General features: G+C 43.1%; 1 protein-coding gene across 1 annotated transcript in view; it reads right to left on the reverse strand.

Moving 5' to 3' along the window:
* LMBRD1 (LMBR1 domain containing 1) overlaps positions 1 to 19,809 on the reverse strand; it is an 890,221-nt gene that overhangs the window by 598,601 nt on the left and 271,811 nt on the right. The window contains exon 6 of the mRNA XM_078648011.1: positions 8,655 to 8,743. Coding sequence (XP_078504137.1) covers positions 8,655 to 8,743 — 89 coding nt within the window. The remainder of the gene's footprint in view (positions 1 to 8,654; positions 8,744 to 19,809) is intronic.

Raw genomic sequence — 19,809 nt, forward strand, 5'->3', positions numbered from 1 at the left:
TCAAAGCATTTTTCTTTAACCACTGAAGTCTGACTATCTAAGTCCTGGACTAACATTCTAGTCCCAAACAATAGTTCGTACGGACTGAGTCCTTTCAGAGAATTTCTTGGCAGGTTATTTAGACTACGTTGGACACTTATTAAATGTTTGACCCACCCAGCTCCCGAACCTAATACCTTTGCTGTCATAGATTGCTTTATGCCTTGGTTTTTTCTTTACACCATCCCGTTTCCCTCAGGAAGGAAGTGAGAAGAGTCCCGCAATGCAATGTTCATTCTGGCCAGGCACCCCCCACAAGTTGTTTTAGAGCTAAAGGAAAGATTTTGGTCAGAACGTAACATGCTTCTAGCGTATATGCCATTATAGACTCGCAAATCTTTGTATAACAGTTCCGACGTCAGCCGAAAGTTGGGGTCTACATTATAAGTGAAAATAGTCTCTACATGTTAATATGACGCATTATTCATACTGGGTTTTTATTTTTTTTGGTTGAATGATACATTCTGGAGTGAAACGCCATGGTATTAAACCGTTTCTCTCGCCACTGCGATCTCTGTTGCAGTCTGGGCAGTTTTTTACAAAAATTTGATGATGCAGGCTCATACCTGGCCACCAGTACACTGATTGTAATTCTTCCAGAGAATCTTTTAGCTTAAGGTGTCTGAGACCCTCACCCATATGTGCGTCTGCTATTAACAAGCCTCTCCTGTTAGGAATCACTCTATCCCCCACTCCAGGGATTCGAGCAAAAGGAACGGAGTTTGCATCGATTATGTATGTATAATTGAGTGGGTAATTGATCGGTAGCGCTGAGCAGTCGCCTTTTGATGACGTTTTTACTGCCAGCACCGTTTCACCGTCAATGTATTTTACTGCACGCTTCTTTGTAGCTACGGAAGCCGATTTAGTTGCTACCGCTGTGGCTGTCTCAGCCAATGAATTCCCTGCAACATGAACGCCATCACGCTGATGACTCAGTGAATGTATCACGTGAGTTTTTGGTAGTTCTTTCTGTAAAAGAACTACTTGTTCCCAAAGTACTTTTTGCTTTATTGTTGCACCTGTGTCATCTTTGTAACCGTTTTGAATCCATTTCTGTATATCGTTATTGTATGTTTTGACGCAGAAATACGAATCGCACACTATAAGTGTCGGGAATTCTCGATCTGCATTTTCTAGCGCCATTTTTAACGCTATTATTTCAGTTTGTTGTTCTGAATTATTTTCCACTGACTGTGTTTTTATAAGTAGAGGTCTCAATTTACCTCCGCGCCACACATCTTTTACAATTTCGCATGTGGCGTTGTAAGCCAGCTCTCCCCAAACTGAGGGTTGAGCATGACCGTCTGTATATATTACACAGGCGTACTGTCGTAAAGGCAGAATGTCGATTGGCAGAGGGTATTCTTTCTCATATTCTAGATATTTTAATTCTTTCATTTCCGGGTCAAAATAGTATTTTACTTTGTCTGTAGCAACAGAATTTACCCATTGTATCCATTCTGGATTCAGTGCCGTTGTCGGTAAATTACATGGTGTTGTTAATGCCTCAAAAGCTGATTCTGCTGTTCTGACTGTAACCGGTCTACCATCGGCTTGGTATTTTTCTTTTGCTGCAGCTGTTTGAACCGCATGAACAATGTTTTCCTTAATGCTGAACCTTTTTTCAGCTTCTGTGTACAAATGTGATTTGTATGCTATCGGTACCTTCTCTCCTTCATTAGAGGTCAGGTATGTGAATCCGCATCTTCCTGGGATGACTCGAATCACAAGGTTGCGTGTGTTATCACGTGTTTGTAATTTTGTTTTAACTAACATATCTGTTTGTAAAGATCTCAAAATTTCTGTGTGTTTTTGAGTCCAATTGATTCTTTTAAAATCTGGTTTTATAAGATCATAGAGAGGTTTAACTCTCTCTGCATAATTTATAATGTAAGTTCTTCCGAAATTTAGGAAACCTAGAATTGATTGTAAGTTTTTTAGTGTTCTAGGTGCTTGGATTACAGCACATTTCTCTAGGAAATTGTCAGCCAGGCTTTTGCCTTCACTTGATAGTTCATATCCTAAAAACAGGACAGTTAGATGGGCAATTCTTGACTTTTTAAAGTTGAATTTGTAACCCTCTGCTGCGAACCCAAGTATTATGGTGTTCACTCTCTTCAAGTGAGTATCCAAGTCATCATCTGTTAGATAGATGACATCGACATAAGATAATGCCTCATCATCATATATTTGTAGTAACTCTGTTACTCTTGCTGAGAATAATCCTGGGCTATTCTTGAACCCCTGGGGCAAACAACAGAATTTTTTTTGCGCGCCATTTATTGAGAACGCGGTCAAATATCTGCTCTCTGGTGCTATATTTCGACAGAAGAATCCATTAGAGATGTCTAATGTTGTTTTGTATTTTTTGCGCACTATGCTATTCATTAGTGCTGCACTGTGTGAGTTTTGCACTGCAAAGGTTTTGCAACATGAGTTAAGGTGTCTGTAGTCCAAAACAAGACGATATGAATTGTCTGGTTTGGAGACAGGAAACAAAGGATTATTCATTTGTGAGGTGCAAGTTTCAATCACCCCCTGGTATTCAAGTTGATCTAGGATCTCTTTTACCCGTTTTTTAGCTTCTTGCTTAATTGGGTACTGCCTCTGTGCAGTAGGTTGTGATTTTAACTGGATTTTGTGAGGAGGAGAGTCCTCATCCCATCCCACATGGTTTTTATATAATGCAGGAGCTTGGGCTACTGCCCACTTTCTTGCAAGTGTATATTTTTTATGAATTGGAATTTGATTTGAGAAGGCAGGCATAATTATTTCTTCGCCATGAGGGCACTCCCTGACAAACTCTGGTGGCCAGTCTCTTTCAGCTAGAAGGATGTCATAGCCCTTGGAGAGATTATCCCAAAAGAGACCCCTTATTTTATCCCCCTCTATACGCAATGTTATTTCATATATTTTATGAGGTTTGCTAACTCTGATATCTGCAGTTTCCACCTGAATGTATTCATTCGTGTCCACTGTCTCCAGATGATTCATAAGGATCTTGCGAGCTATGCTCACTTCTGCTGCGCTGTCTAGCATTGTCTGAGCCCATTCTCCGTTTTTCAGCTGTGTCCTCAGTATTCTCGGCATGGTTGATTACTTTAATACTGGCTACCTTCTTTTTTGGAAACTGTAATTTTTTATTTTGATGAGCAGGTTCCTTGTCTTTGGACTTGACGTGCTCTTCCCTGTGTTCTGATCGTCCTCTTCTTTCTGATTTCTGCGAGGAAGTCTGAAAAGATCGAGAGGGACGTGTATCAATATCTTGATATCTATCAGGTTTTTTTAGATTATTCCTATTTCTAAGGTTGTATTTTTTCTCAGAGGGCTCCCTCTGGGGAGACTTGTGTCCTTGGTCCGGAGATCTTTCTCTCCGCCGAGGAGACCTTCCTCTGGACTGGAATCTTTTTTCTTTAGGAGTGGATTGTTTATTTCCATCCCAGCTCTTTTTTTGAGTGTTTAGATTATTTTTAATAAATACCTTTTCAGGATTTTCAATTAGTTGGGGTTTCACAGGTTTTCCACCCAAACTATCTCTTCCTAATTCTTCATAGGATTTTTCTATGATTCTGGCAATTTCAAATGGTTGGTCTGCCATATCTGTTTGAACCTCTGGCGGATCGCCACATTTGCCGCTTCTCCCTTTATATTGGCTAATAATATTGCCGAGACCTGCTTGAAGTCTTTTAGTAATTTCATACCAAGAGTTAAAGCAGGTTCTGGACCGTATTCATCTTGAATTTGTTTTAGCACATCTGGTATTACTGACATGGATGGAACACCATGTGTTTTTGTGTAAATGGAAGCAAAGGCTGTACCCCAAGTGTCACAGTCCTCCACATGTGGCGCGATTCCCATTGGAAGACAGATAGTCAGAATCCTGTGTTTCTCAACCGGGGTGGTATCTGGAAATACCGCCTCTATTTGAGTGATTTTTTGTGCTAACCAGAATGGAATTTGTTCCCGTTTTGCGGGTACTTTACCTAGACAGGACTGTATGTTCTGTGGTGTAATTTTATTTGTGTTCCCCTGGTGAGGGATCAGCTGTGGAATTTTAATAGCTGGTTGGACTGTTGAAGTCAGCATTACATATTGGACTAATTGTCTATGTATTTTAATTAATTGTTTTAGCTGTGCTAAAAGATCTGGTGCAGACATTTCTTCAATGTCTGGATGTGGTGTGTATGCGGATAGGACCGGCCACGTTGCTCGTGGTCTACCTAGTGGACCGAGCCTGGTGATGTGATTATTATGTTTTAGGGCGCCATTAAACCAGAGCAGGTGCTCTTGGTATTTGAGTGGTATTTCCACCTCCTCGAAAGGAGTGTACTCATTAGGAGGTTCCTCTATTTTGTAATAGTGGAAGTCCTTTGTTACAGCGTTTGCTGCTGGAAAGTTTATCCATGAATAGAATACCTCTGTCTGCCGATATTCGTGTGCCGCAATTACGAATATGACTGTACCACCTCCCGGTGTCAGCCCATTTTCTATAAGTTTTAAAGTTATAGATTTCCTTATGTGGACCGGGATGAGTTTTGCATCCGGGTCTTGCTGTAGGAGACTATTGTCAGCTGCTAGGAGTTGAGCTGCTATTCTAGCTGTCTCCCTTCTTCTTCAGTTTCTGACATTCTACTGTCAAGAAAGTTATTTTATTTATTTGCAGATCAGGTTTCTATGGAAACAAAGATTAGATGCACAATATTTTGGAACAGTGTATCCTTCAACGTTGAATAAACCAAGAACCATACATAGGAGTCTCCTCCTACTAAGTTTGGCGGATATAACCTTTCACCCACTCCAGACGTCTTTGGAGTATTATGGGAAAAAAGGGGTCTGTGTGAAAAAGCACGACTGAGTTACTCTAATGTCTTACGTTAGATTTATCGCCTATCCAAACAGTTGGGCGCCATGTAGTGTAGTTCCTATTATCCCAATAGGCACTGCGCATTGGAATAATATCTTCAATAGTATAGACGTAGGACAGAGGTTAACTAGGTCTTCTACTGATGATATTAGACTTAAAGTTTAGTGTTTGCCAGCTAGCTCAGAGTTCACTAGAAACTTTCTCGAATAGACAAGGAGGAGTTTAACCTCCCTGGATAGACAAGAAGGGATTTAGTTTCTGACAACCATAGAACATGACAACTTTGCTCTCCCCTAATCAAGAGTGTATCTCTAGAGTCGTGTGAAAACAAAAGACAACTTATTTTACTCAGTCAGTTCAGTGCATTCTTAGTTTCACCAGATTGTAGAGAAAAGGAAGAGACGGGCGTGTTCAATAAAAAGATGTTATTTATTGATCAGTCTCTTTTCTCATACAAGAGAAATGAATCGCTATTATTGCAATACTTATAGTTAAGTCAAGTGCATACAGTAATAACAGAATTATAAAATAATACTGTAAAAGCATTGATATGGTTTCTTAGCCATATGATACTTCAAATGGATAAAATAGATACATACATATATACATTGACTAATCGTACTCAACTGGTGCTTCTAACTACGCCTACCCCAATGTACCTGACCTAAGCCTAATACGTGGGCGGGAGTAGATAAGTAGCAGTTTAAGTTAAGTTTGCTTTGCCAAGGGTCTGCTTCAAGAATTCTCTGCAAGGGGTTATTCAGTTCAGTACCTGGGATTTAGAAGGCTGGAGGGCTGGTATCTCTATCTCAGGGCTTGATATCCCAGCTGCCTGCAAGGGCGGCTGGAAGCGCTGGAGCTGGATTTCTCAGCAGGAGAAAAGGCAGCGTCTCTCTCTCAGCGCGTCAGAAAGGAGGGGCAGCGTCTGTGGGCTTCGCTGTCAGCTGGGCTCCTCGGCAAGTCTCGCTGCTCCAATCTTGTCACCACCTCGTGTGTTTGCTTAAGGCAATGTCGGTATTATTTATACCTGAAAGGTGCCGAGATTGACGTAAGGATAGACATAAATACGTCAATAAGGATGTCATACGAACTGGTAGTTCGCACATTCTTTACTGAAGTTCTCGGTTAAATCAAAACAATGGCTGCGGGGATTTCCCAGGTCGTGGTAGGTTTGATTTGTTTTGAGAACACCGTATGCCTATTAGGGGGCTGGTGAAATAGTGCTTGCCTAATGAGATGGCATGCGCTATGACCTAATCTGATAACGGGCTTCTGTGCCGTTGTATGGCTAATCAGATAACGGGTTTCTGTGCAGTTGAATGGCTGCTAGTTAATTATTAACCAGACAAGGGTCAGAAATAGGGGGATCGATACAGTACCCATAGTAAATATATCACACAAGGGTCAATCAAAAAATAGAACCAAAAACACAGTATGTGGTTGCGTAGTGGTCTGCATTAAACTAGTGATGTACACCAATCACTGTGGGTCAAGTACAAAGACAAGTTCAATCCTCACCGCTGACCACCAATGTTAGAAATGGGGGTCTCTAGTTGGCAGGGGTATGTACCTTTGTCCAAGTAGGGATCCTTGCTTCTAGTCATGGTAAGGGGGGATACACACTTTGGATAACCCCTGCTCACCCCCTTGGTAGCTTGGCACAAGCAGACAGCCTTATTCCAAAGGCAATGCGTAATGTATTTATAATCCAAAAACACAGTAACACAGTAAAACCACCACAAATGGACACCAGTTTAGAAAAATAAAGCATCTTTATCTAATCCAAACAAGATCAAAAGAAAAAAAATCAAACATGCACAATTAAAAATATGACTTTAAAAGGTTTCAAGCAACTGGGTATAAAGAAAACTGTGCATGTGTGATGTTACACCAAAGTACATGTAGATGCGTCAAAGTTCACAAGGCCAAACAGTCGCAGTGAAGGGAAGCATTGGATAACAGAGCCATGTGTCAGTTCCTGAGACCTTGGGGAGGCAACAGTTCTGCTACACAAAGGAGAAGTGCTGAATCCGGACTGTAGGGGTAAGTGAGACATTGAAATCCTAGATAATTCTGGTCTGCGGATGATATGTGGAAAAACTTGGCGCACAGGTATGATGTGTGACACACTGGGAGTGATGCGTCGCGAGGCTTCTCGCTGTCCGGAGTCTGTGCTGGGGGCTGCGTGGGGAGGCTTCACTTCACCTGGTGGGACTCAGCAAGACTTCGCGTTCCCAGCATCGGATTCCAAGAGGCTGCCAGCTGTCTGGCAGAACTCAGTGAGGCTTTGCGTCATCTGCCATTGGTTCCGAGAAGCTTTTCAGCTGTTCGGCAGGACTCGGAGAGGCTTCCTATCACACGGCGTCACCTCAGGAAAGAGTGGGACTCACAGATGGCACAGTCCAGCAGCACCAGCACAGTTGCATGAAGCCATTTGTGTCGCTAAGACTTCTTAACAGGAGGCAAGCCACGCAAGCCCTTGGAGATACTTCACAAGCAGGATACACAGCAAAGTCCAGTCCTTTTTCCTCTCCCTGGCAGAAGCAGCAACTGCAGGCCAACCCAGCAAAGCACACCCAGCAAAGGGGCAGTAGTCCTCCTCACAGCTCTTCAGCTCTTCTCCCTGGCAGAGGTTCCTCTTGATTCCAGAAGTAATCTAAAGTTCTGGTAGCAGGTAAAGATGTGGCTGGCCTGCAGCCGCACTCAGTCTAGGTCGATCAGGGTGTGATTGATTTGGTCATACCTCGTTAGTCCTCAGGTATGTGGAACAGTAGTAAGCAAAATGCCCTTCAGAGTAATGAGATGAATTGCGACAGCAAAGCAGGTTGGCTTAATATGCAACAACTTATGCATGAACACAATCTCAAGTCTACTTCTTTAAGACATGTAGGTTGTATGATGTGCTTGAGGGATAACTGGCACCAGGTAGTCTTGTTTTTCTAGGCAAGGTAAGTTCTGAAGGTGAGATCACTGCCAATGAATTAATGTAATTTTTGCAGTTTCAGGAAGATTAGATGTGAAATCGTTCAGCTTCAACTTGGAGAGACAATTTCCAACTTATGACAAGTTTGGCATTCTGCAAAGAAGGTCAAATCTGTCTTCTGTGATTCAATGTGAGTAAGAAAAACACCATCAAAGCTAGGATGAGAACACGCCCATCTTTTCAGTCAATCAAGGTCCTACCTAGCACATTCTCACTATTAAAGTAGTGAGTCATCAGCAGACTTGTGTATCTTGATTTTGGTAAGACCAGGAAGCCATCAAGAGTTTCCATGAATAGACTAAACTACAGTAGTGAAAATGCATGGAAAAGTAACTAACCTGCAGTCCTATGTATCTAGCATTGGTATTTTCTCAAAGCAAATAAACAGTAGCATATTCTCAGTGAAAATCTGAATTCTCCAGAACATTTTTTCTTTTTTAAATAATACTTTTACATTTTTTTAATGGGGCGACTTTGTGTTAGTCTCCTGAATAAAGAATCACCGTAAAAACAACAAACAAGAATTATAGATTATGCCAGATACAAGACAAATAGCAAGAGAAATACAATTTCTGGCACAGACAGCAAACAAGATCATCCTCATTGGAAGCTCAAATGTTACATACTGCATTTTAACAGTCTTTGGAGTCACATCAATGGAACTTCAATAACATGTGAAACAAGAAATCCAGTATTGGCAAGGACCCATGAAGGAAAAGCAACAGATTTTACTAGCAGTAGCATTAGAAATATGGCAAAACTTACGACTACTTCCAAGTTCCTGAAATACATGCTTCATTTTCTCCCATTCCGTAGCATTTACATTTTTGGGAATATCTAATGGGACAAATGCACTATAACAAAGGAGAGAGTATTTGTAAGATTAGATTTTCATTTACATAACTTCTAAAACATTGGCAGTAAACATAATAATTTCACTAGTCCTTGGTTTCAAATAAAAGCTTAACATAGCACGTAGAATGAAAATGTCCATGCAAATAATTTAATTAACAACTAACAAACCTGAAGCAATTACATAAGTAATTTATTTACTGACATTTAAAAATTGTCTACTAATTTGTGATTATTTTGCAGATCAAGTGAGTGTGCCTGGAATGCATTAAGCCAGCTTATATTTAAAAGCAGTATTCAGTGGAAAACTTGCCTGGCTCTTAAGTGTATGCATTATTTTTAGATTCCAGGGCACGCCACACTTTTTTGGGACCCAAAGTTCCGGTTAGAAATGATATCTCTAGTGGCAGTGGTTTGCACCCTGTCCAAGTAGGAACCCTCACTCTAGTCAGGGTAAGGGGATTACGCAGCTTAAATAACCCCTGCTCTCTCCCTCTGTAGCGTGGCACGAGCAGTCAGGCCTATCTCAGAGGCAATGTGTATATCATTTGTACAAACACACACAGTAACACAGTGAAGACTCTACAAAAGGACACATCGCCAGTTTAGAAAAATAACCAGTATTTATCTGAATAAAACAAGACGCAAAAGAAAAAAAAACATACACAAGTAAAGATATCCTTTTAAAAGATTCAAAATAGTTCAGTCCATAGGAAACTATGGATACGCCACTTTTAGCACAAAGTACCTCGGATGAGTCAAAATCAAAGACGAAAACAGGAGCAGGTGAAGCGCCTGAAAAGCAAAGCGATGAGCCGGTTCCTTACTCCCAAGGTAGGTGACGCCTCAGTTCCTTATGTCAGGGGAGGTGATGCGTTGGTTCGTCACTATTAGGGGAGGTGATGCGTTGATTTCATTATAAGACCGGAGGCTACCATTATGAATATTTCTTTTAATGCTAACTCCATGTAGCCACTTAGGAGCAATACATTATAAAACAAACTTTTCTAGAACAGAACCCTCCTGATGCATAACAGGCATGCACACAGAGTAGCCTGCCTCTTTTAAATGCAGCTCCATGCAGATAAGTACACTTGTGTTGATTCGCGAGCTTGTCTAACGTGTACCGTTATGGTACTAGCTTTATAATTGTAGCATAGGTTACCGGTTTCTAAGTTACAGAAACCACTTCCCTTAGAATTGTGCAGTTTGTACTCTACTTCAAACACTGGAGTACTCAAGCCTAGACCCCCACCCCCCACATTGCGGAGCTTTGTCCTGCCACGCCTACCTGAAGCACGACTTTGGGACTGACGAACGGGGACTCTCCTTGCCACTGCTTACTCCCAAGCATGCTCGAGCACACACTTGGACTTCGGGTGCGGCCCTCGTCATCCACACGCTATCCTTCGCCTGCCTTCATGGCAATAACATAACCGGGGAGAGGCAATCCCCACGACCAAGGCCACCTACACACAGCAATAAACAAATCGGGGAGATTGCGTCCCCACAAGACACATCAGGAAGAAGATCAAGGAATGACCCTTGGCAACGACCTCAACAGTGTATGACGCCACTTGAGCAAATAAATAACGAGGCTTCAGGCTAAAAACAAAACGGCAATGATGTCGCTGCCTAGGCAACGCTTCAACAACTGTGAGGCTGCCTAAGAAACATCTGTACAGGGCGCGCCCAAGCAGCTGATCGCGCGACAGCTACCATGACATAAGGGACCTCCTGACAGTTACAACTCCTCGGTGATCGTATGCTGAAGCATCCCTTACAATCGCTACCATTGCGAGTATTTTTTTTAAAAGCTGCCCTTTCTGCAAAATAATATTATACTTGTACTGCCTTGCTGCCAAGTCTATTATACTAGCCCTACCCTCTTAGTAAAATCTACTTGTATATTTATCTAAATTAGGTTTAGTATTCAGGGCAAACAGGAGGATATTAACCTCATTATAAACCCCTAAGCCCTATTATGTCTGATACAGAATCTGATGACATGGACGTGCCTACTCCTAACCTAAACAGTGAAAAGATTAAAAGAATTATTCAACAAGAAATACGCTCCTGCATGTGTGAAACGCTGAACCAGGTTATGTCCACCAAAAGGACCTTAACTGACAAAGAAGATGGCATTATTGAAAGCTCAAAAGTGGGAGAAGGTGACTACAATAAACAAGCATTGGCATAGCCAATAGTCCTAGCTTTTGGGACATTATAAGTGTTTAGCCATGCACCAAGGATATTGTGCTGCATAATTAAATACTTCAAAGGTCCCAAAGGCGAGACCTATTGGCTATGCCAGCCAATAAAACATTAAGACCACCCTAATATGAGGGTGTGTAACGTATAACCAAGAAATGGGTGAATACCACCCACTGGGAACTCCCTCACATAAGAGGTACCCAGGCCAAACTAAGACAAGCATTGGTATAGCCAATAGGTCTCACCTTTGGGACCTTATAAGTGTTTAGTTATTCAGCACAATATCCTTGGTGTAACAACATCAACTGTTGCATGGCTAAACACTTATAAGGTCCCAAAGGCGAGACCTATTGCCTATGCCAATGCTTGTTAAAAATGGGGATGATAACCAACATTGCCCATGAGGAAGAGAAGCCACAGGAACAGGCTACATTAAAATACATGAGCTAAAATTTTGGCCCAAACTTCTGGGTATGTGAGTCCTTTTCCCTGGAGGCATGCCACTGTGTACCCCTTAGAGATGACAATTCAGAGGTGCAAATTTTGAGGATCAGAATTTGGTACATACAACTAATTAGGCTCTTTGCTACGCCGACTTTTCCTGTACTTATTTCTTTCGCTTTCAGCAAATACTTTACTAAGATCTAAATATAACTCCACATGGAAGAGCCGGCAGCAGCTTGGCTCCAAATGAATGCTCCTAGCGATAGGTCTCAGGGAGTGTTATCAAAGTGAGGCCACTGGAAGATAGCAAGGCGGGCAGCATGTGTGGCCGTGGGCAGGGTGTTCATCAAAACAGTACCCGTTACTGCAAACATAACGTCTTACCAAAGTTAAACCTTAACATGAGCACAGCGCTCCGATGCCGAGTTGGCTCTGTATAAACCTGGAAGCGTGGGAAGCCGGAGGGCGCCTCACAGACTCCTGCAACCGATAATTGACGGGCGAGTCCATTCCATCACGCCAACAGGGGGTGAATAGTTCACTCCTTTAGACACAGCTTCCATCACTCGGTACTTCACTGAGTATGATGTTATGGCTTTGCATAGCGCTTTCAGTCCTTATTATAGCATTAGTGCCCTGTCATCATTCGGGAGTTCTTTTGTGCTGAACAGCCAGAGCCAACCTTTTACAGTGACTGTTTATTGGCGCGTGCTTGTGGGATTTTATTTGGGAGTATGTTCCGTATTTGGAGGTGATTCTGGAGAGTTAGTGCGGTGGGTTGTGTGAGTCAGCGTGGAAGTAAAACGAGTTCGATCTAAAATTACACCTGTGTATAAAAAAGAAAAAAACAACACACTCCAAACCCAAGCGCATATTAGCTTCACACCAAGCTCAAAAACTGTGGATCCGTGTATTACTGTTCGAAAAGACTTCAGGTCCAGAAAAACTGCTCTCAATTCTAGCAGGTTTATGTGCCATTCTTTTGAAGCATATTCCATTTTCCATTGACAGTCATTCCCTGTAGGTGTGCCCCCCATTGCTTCCAGGGAAGCATCCATGGTGATGCTTGGCATCTCCGCCAGGAATTAACGCCCTTTTTGCAGATTTACCTTTTGAGCCCACCAAAGAAAAGCTTGTCTCATGCGGTAGGTTATGGTGATCTGTCGTCGAACGACCCCGAGACTTGAACCCATTGAAGGCTGAGTTCCTCTTGGAAAGGTCTCATCCGGAGACAGCAGTTGGGTATGAGAGGGATGCAGGATGAAAGCATCCATAGGAATGACTTGTATATTCTTACTAGAAAGTACTCTTTTTTCTGCAAGTTGAGGGCCATCTCGCAAATCTTGAGTTGTCTTTCTTTTGAGACGAAGGCTTGGGTGAGTCGAGTGTCTAATGTGGCTCCCAGAAACGATATTTTCTGTGATGGAACAAGCTGGGATTTCTTGAAATTGACTGAAAGTCCCAGAGACTGGAATAGCGGGAGGCACTTCTGAACGTGTACTCTTGCTGCTCCTAGAGAATTGGCCTTGATAAGGCAATCGTCTAGGTACAGGAAGATTTGAATGCCTTCCAAGCGAAGATGCGCCGCCACTGGGGCTAATATTTTTCTGAACACTCGGGGTGCTGAACAAAGCCCAAACGGGAGAACCTTGAATTGAAAGTCCCTGCCAGCCACTCTGAACCTCAATCATTTCCTATGCCTGGGGAGAATGGGTACGTGAAAGTAGGCATCTTGAGGATCTAGGATGGTCAGGTGATCGCTTTGCGAAAGAAGCTGGAGGATTTCTTGAAGTGTTAACATCCAGAAGGGCAGTTTCTTGAGGTATTTGTTGAGGGCACGTAGGTCGAGGATGGGGCGTCATTCCCCTGTTTTCTTTCGTATGAGGAAGAACCTCATTAAACCATCTGTTAATCCCACTTTGGACAAAGATCATAAATGCCTCACTGTCACAAGGACAAATCCCAGGATGCCTTAAAACAGGACAAGTCATCCCTTTGCTAAAAAAAACCTTCAGAGGACCCCTCTGTTCCAAACAATTTCAGACCTGTAACTAACATTCCCATGTTAGCCAAAGTCCTGGAAAAATGTGTACAACAACAATTGAGTCTAAACATTTCTGAGTTCAACCTGCTAAATATCTGCCAATCGGGTTTCCGTCCAAACCATAGAACGGAAACTGCAATTTTGCACATCGTAGATGACGCACTGTTGGCTCTTGACCAAAATGAAACCTGCCTACTAATCTTGCCTACTAATCTTGCCTACCAATCCGCGTTTGACACGGTGAACCATGAAAAAATCATAGATCGGATGAAAAACAGAATGGGCCTAGAAGGTACAGTCCTTAACTGGTTCAGCTCCTTTCTTAAGAACAGATCACAAAAATTCATGGTCGACCAAACCCTTTCTGGCCCAACAAATAATACAATAAGAGTTCCACAGGGATCAACGCTCTCACCAGCACTATTCAACCTATACGTTGAATCACTCACAGAAATTTTACAAAAAGCAAACATAGCTTTCCACATGTATGCGGATGACACTCAGTTATACATCAAGGTCGCATCAACAGAAGAGATTAAGACCATGAACTATGCTCTATCAAGAACCCTCCAATGGCTAACCAAGAATCACCTGAAACTAAACCCACAGAAAACCGAATTCTTACTGATTGCACCACCTAAAAAAAAAACTACATTCAACAGAATGGACCAACCTTATCACTGCTCTAAACTGTACTCCAAAGATCGTAGATTTCACCAAATCACTGGGAATTACCCTCGATAACAACCTGAATATGTTAGCACATATTAATACAATGGCAAAAAACGCCAGGTTCCACTTGAGCTATTTGCGAAAACTTAAACCTTTCCTGAACAAAACAGATCTTAAAACAGCAGTTCAAGCGCTGGATCGAATATGGGTGCACTACCCTGGCTGGGCTCCCTAAGATCTCAACTGCCCCATTGAAAGCTTGGCTTAATACAGCCACTAGGCTGATAGCGAGATCCAAAAAATTCGACCACATCTCCCCTCACCTGAAAATGCTAAACTGGCTGCCTTTCGAAGCGAGAATTCAATTCAAATTGGCATGCATCACTCATAAGGCAATACACCACAAAACTCCAGGTTACCTGGCCCAGAAACTTACGCCTTCCGGAGGTAACCGACCTTCTAGGAGCAAATCAGACTTACTTTTGAAACCGGCTCGCTTCCGCAAGAAAAAGACTTATGACCGAGCATTCTCAGGAGCAGCACCGAAAATTTGGAATGCACTCCCACCAAACATCAGAAGAATTACATCCACTGCAACCTTCAAAAAGGAAGCAAAATCGTACTATATGACCACATTTCTTTCATAAAGACTATATTGGAGGCCTGCTATCTATAAACTGCCCAATTTTTACTACTGAATGTATATATGTCCATATGCGAAATTAAAGCGTAAAAGTGTATGACAGATGAAACACTATTTTAAAGAGCCTCGCTACACCACACTGGGTCATGCTATAAGATGATCCTGTACTTTAACGGCGCCACGGCAACTGTATTATTGTATGTATATATGTCTATATGCTAATCTGAAGTGTGAAACATTAATGACTGATGAAGCCCTACTGTAAAGCACTCTGATACCCTACACTGGGTCATGTTCGCGCTATAGAAAACACTAAAAATAAAATAAATAAAAATAAACCTCGAATAGAAACCTCTTCCTTTCTGCAATTGAGGAACCTTTTCGATTGCACCCTTCCGAATCATTATATTTATTTGGGGGGAAAAGCTCTTTGAGGTGAGCTGGTGGTGGACCTTTTGGAGGTGAATTTGGAGGGATTTTGAAGGTCCTTTCACTTTTACCTCTAGATGCCAAGAAGGTGGCAGTACAAGGCCTCATCCAGTCCCGTTTAGACTCAAACAACGCCCTATATCTGGGGGCACCGGAGATGACTCTTCGAAAGCTGCAGGTGGTACAAAACTGTGCAGCACGTACCATACTCCAAATCCCACGGTCACAGTCCGTCAGACAGGGACTGAAAAGCCTACATTGGCTACCGGTGAGACAGAGAGTGGCTTTCAAGGCTCTGTGTATCACACATCGAGCTTTTTGGAAGACTGGATCAGCAATCAATACCAGCCTTGTCACCCCTTACCACCCTAACAGGAACCTCCGGTCTTCCGGTGCTTTTCTGGCAGTGGTACCCAGGGTAAAGAGAGCTAGGTCGGGGGGCAGGATGTTCTCACTGAACGCCGCCAAGTTGTGGAATGCACTCCCCTTTGATCTTCGATCCACACCCGACCTACTCCCTTTTCGCAGGAAACTGAAAACCATACTATTTAGGAAGCCCTTTTAGTTCCTCCAGTGTTCCGTCTCGTCTCTGTCTAAACTCAGCGCTTGGACGCCCCTGGGCAGCAACTGCGCTTAACAAATCGATAATAATAATAATAATAATTTTGACAAATTCTAAAGCGTGTCCTCTGGCCACTACATCCAGGACCCACTTGTCCGTAGTAATTTTGGACCAATTTGAGTAGTAATGAAATATTCTTCCTCCAACTTTTGACTTTGGTATTTGCAGAGGTGGTGGCAGGTGGCAGTTCTCATTGCCTTCCCCGATAAGAGGACTTTCTTTTTCCCTGCGAAAAGTAGTCCCCTCTATTTGAATGAGACCAACGTCATTTGGCGCCACGAAAGGACGATTTGCGAAACTGCAGGTTTCCCAGCGACCTTGCGGTGTCTGTATATTTCTTTATGGCCTGCAAGGCCTCATCAATGTGCTGGCCAAAGAGATATTCCCCGTCGTAAGGCATATCTATTATTTTTGGCTGGACTTCTTGTCGGAAGGAAGTTGACTTCAGCCAACCCTGTCTCCTTAGGACTGCCGTGCCTACCAATTGTCGGAAGCCCATGGACGCCACATCTACGGCTGCATCAATCATCTCCGCAGAAGCGCACTCTCCTTCATGTAACACCTTCTTTGCTTCTGATCTCTCTGGTTCCGGAAGCTTTTCGAGATATGGTGAAATATCTGACCACATCTGTCTATCATATCTCCCTAGTATTGCTAGGGAATTTGCCGCACGGATTGTAGTTGCAGCTATCGTAGACAACTTTTTGCCAATGGAGTCCAGACGTCTGCCATCTCTGTCCGGTGGGGCAGTCACTTGTGAAGATGGGTTTCTAGCTCTTCTCTGGGCCGCTTGAGTGACAACGGACTCTGTCTTAGCTTGTCCAATAAGGCATGCAGGTGATGTGAGGGGCGCCTTGTACTTTTTGTCTATACGAGGTAAGACTGCAGGCAAAGTATTTGGAGTAGACATGATTTTTAGGCACTCCTTCCAAATGAAATCTATTATTGGGATTGTCCTCACTTGTTTGTGTGGCTGATCTTTAAAGTCATACAAAAAACAATCATCCAGTTTAGCTTCCATAGTAATTTGAAACCTCTTCGTTGCTCTTTCCATTACTAGATGGAATCCCCCGATGTCCACAGGTGGAGAGTCCGCAGTATGAGGAGCAGTAGGTGATGGGGTTTGCGTCTGGTAATCACCCCACTCCGACAGTACAGATTTATCATCTACCTCTCCTTCCTCTCTGACATCATCGGTGGTGATACCCTCCTGCGTATGGTGGGATTGTGCCGAAGAAGGCGGAATTGTGGAATGTACGTCGGGTGCTAGTGTCAGAGGAGATTGTCTTGGGGCTCTTAAGGCTGAAGCAAGTGCTTGAGGCATGGGTGTTGCCGGAAGTGATTCTGCCGATTCAGATGGAGGGAACCGGCGGTAGTAGTCATTTAACATATATTGTAGGTTGTTAAGGAGGTCTAATGGCATCTGTGCTGTTGGTACTGCAGCAGGGGTTCGAGCAACCGGTTCATGAAAATGCTCCTCTTCCTGATCTTCCTACTGCATCTTTATCAATAGTTCTGAAGGACTTCTGGCCGCACCGGAACCTGTCGTCCTCGTCAGATTGTTCATCATCATCTTCAACTTCTTCTGAGTCCAGAAGTTGCTCAGGCAACTTCAATGGTGAAAGAGGCGTTAGAGTAGAGCCTCTTCTTTGCAGTAAGGAAGCCCCTATCAACGGTGAGGTAAAAGAGGCACCAGACGGAGCAGCGGACCAAACCTGTATATCTGTACAGGATGAAAGAAGAGGCGTCGACGGACAGGGGATATTGTATGCTTTGTCGACGGGGCTACTATTGTCGACGATGTTGTCGACGACGAGGCAATCTTCGTCGACGAAGTCTTCGACGACGATGTAGTCTTCGTCCGCGACGTAGCTTTCGATGACGATGGAATTCTCGTCAACGGCGCGGTCGTCGACGGCAAAGTGGTCTCCGTGGACGAGGGACCCGTCGACGGATTGACGTTCGTCGACGGGCTAAGCTTCGTCGATGATGCGCTCGTCGACGACATCTTCCGTGTCTTCGACTACGAAGGAACGTCGACGCTTGATGGTTGCATCTACATCGACGAGATGGGTCTAACTGAAACTGAGACCATCGTCAACGGTGAAGAAGCCGATGACATTAACATCTGAGGTCTTGGCGAAGAGAAAGTAACCGCTGACGTTGAGGAAATACTGTAGACGGTAACCGTCGACGGAGAAGCCGTCGGCGATGTGGTCGTCGACGAGGTCTTTTTCTGAAGTAAAGTTTTTTCTGACAGTCTTTTAGATGTTAAAGACTTAGCAGACTTTCTCGGGGCGAATTAGGTCCAGATTTAGGTGGTGGAGAAGCCTTTTTTGCGGTAGAAGAAAAAGGCAAGCTAGGATCCTTAGCTTTTCTCAACACCTTAGCCCCAGGAGAAGATACCTCTTCCTCAATCTTTCTCTTTCTGGAAGACATAGTAGACCCCGAAGCCAGGCTTCCTACCTCAGATAGAGGATCATCCTGGTCCTTAATCTTCTGTAACCATAATAGAAGACGACCTTCCCTGTCTCTTAGGGTCTTCTGAGGAAAGGTTCTGCAGATCTTACAATCCTTTACCTCATTGTCTGGATACAGGCATTAAATGCACTTTTTGTGGGGATCTTCTTTAAAAAGCCTATGCTTCCCACAAGACTCACATGGTCTGAAGAGAGATTTTGAAGAAGACATTCCAAAAATAGGAAGAAAAACCAGTCAGGTTAAGAAGTACTGAGCAGAGCTCAGGGAGGCTCCCTTCACATGACGTGCGGTAGAAAATCTGAGAGCCTGAGCCTCTGGGGAGAACATTCTAGTGGGTGCTAGCGCCTGATTGGCTGCAGTTTGGTCTATACAAAATGACTAGGATAGTCATGAGTGTGGAAGTTTTTTATACTGTAGCTAAGGACTACTTTACTTCCTGGTTGGTTATTACCAAGAGTTTTGGTTTCTGATATACAATTTATTGCTTTTTTATGTACCGTGGGACTCCCACTCCGACGACGGGGAATGATTCAGGCATGTGAATCTATGAAAGACACCCCAATACTGAAGAAACAAAGTTGTCATGTTTATGCAGTTGTCAGAAACTAATCCCTTCTTGTTTATTCGAGAAGTTTCTAGTGACCTCTGAGTTAGCTGGCACACACAAGTAATTAAGTTTAATGTACTCAATAGAGACATACTGGCCTCAGTTCTCTGTCAAAACTATAGAGTATATTATTCCAATGCGCAGAGCCTATCAGGGATATTGGAACTACACTACATGGCATCCAACGGTTTGGTAAGGCGCTAATTTAATGCTAGATACTGAAGTAACTCAGTTGTGCTTTTCTCAGAGACCCTCTACTCATAATACTCCATAAGACGTCTGGAGTGGGTAAAGGGATAATATCCGCCATAGCTCAGTAGGACGAAAATCCTATATATTAGCTGTTTGGTTTGTTCAACGTTGAAGGACACAGTGTTCCAAAATATTGTGCACCTTATCTTTGTTCCCTTGAAACTTGCTCTGCATTTTTCATTAAACAATGTCTAATAACGAGACTAACACCTGAACCGGTCGAGCTGCGGCTGATCCAGTCGAAGCAGCTTTTGATTTTACAGGTTTCCAAAAAACGGATAAGGATGCAATAATCATCCCTCTTAATTTAAGGAGAGCCATAACTCTAAAACATGGCCTTACACCAAGAGGTGGTAGAGCAGTTTTTGTGATAGAGGCACATGAATCTCACCAGACAGACGTATTCTACTCATGGAGAGTATTCTCTGAATCACCTCCAGTAACTAAAATGTTTCACTTTTACAAAGAAGCTGATCCAGCAGAGGAATATATTCTTTTCGAGGATATTGAAATTCCACTAACATACCAGGAGCATGAGCTCTGGTTTAAAGGCACCCTAAAACATTTAAATCACATTACCAGGCTCGGTCCACTAGGTTGACCAGGAGCAACATGGCTGGTTTTAGCAGGTTACACACCTCATCCTGACATTGAAGAGAT

This window comes from Lissotriton helveticus, chromosome 6 (genome assembly GCF_964261635.1).
Source record: "Lissotriton helveticus chromosome 6, aLisHel1.1, whole genome shotgun sequence".
Lineage (NCBI taxonomy): Eukaryota > Metazoa > Chordata > Amphibia > Caudata > Salamandridae > Lissotriton > Lissotriton helveticus.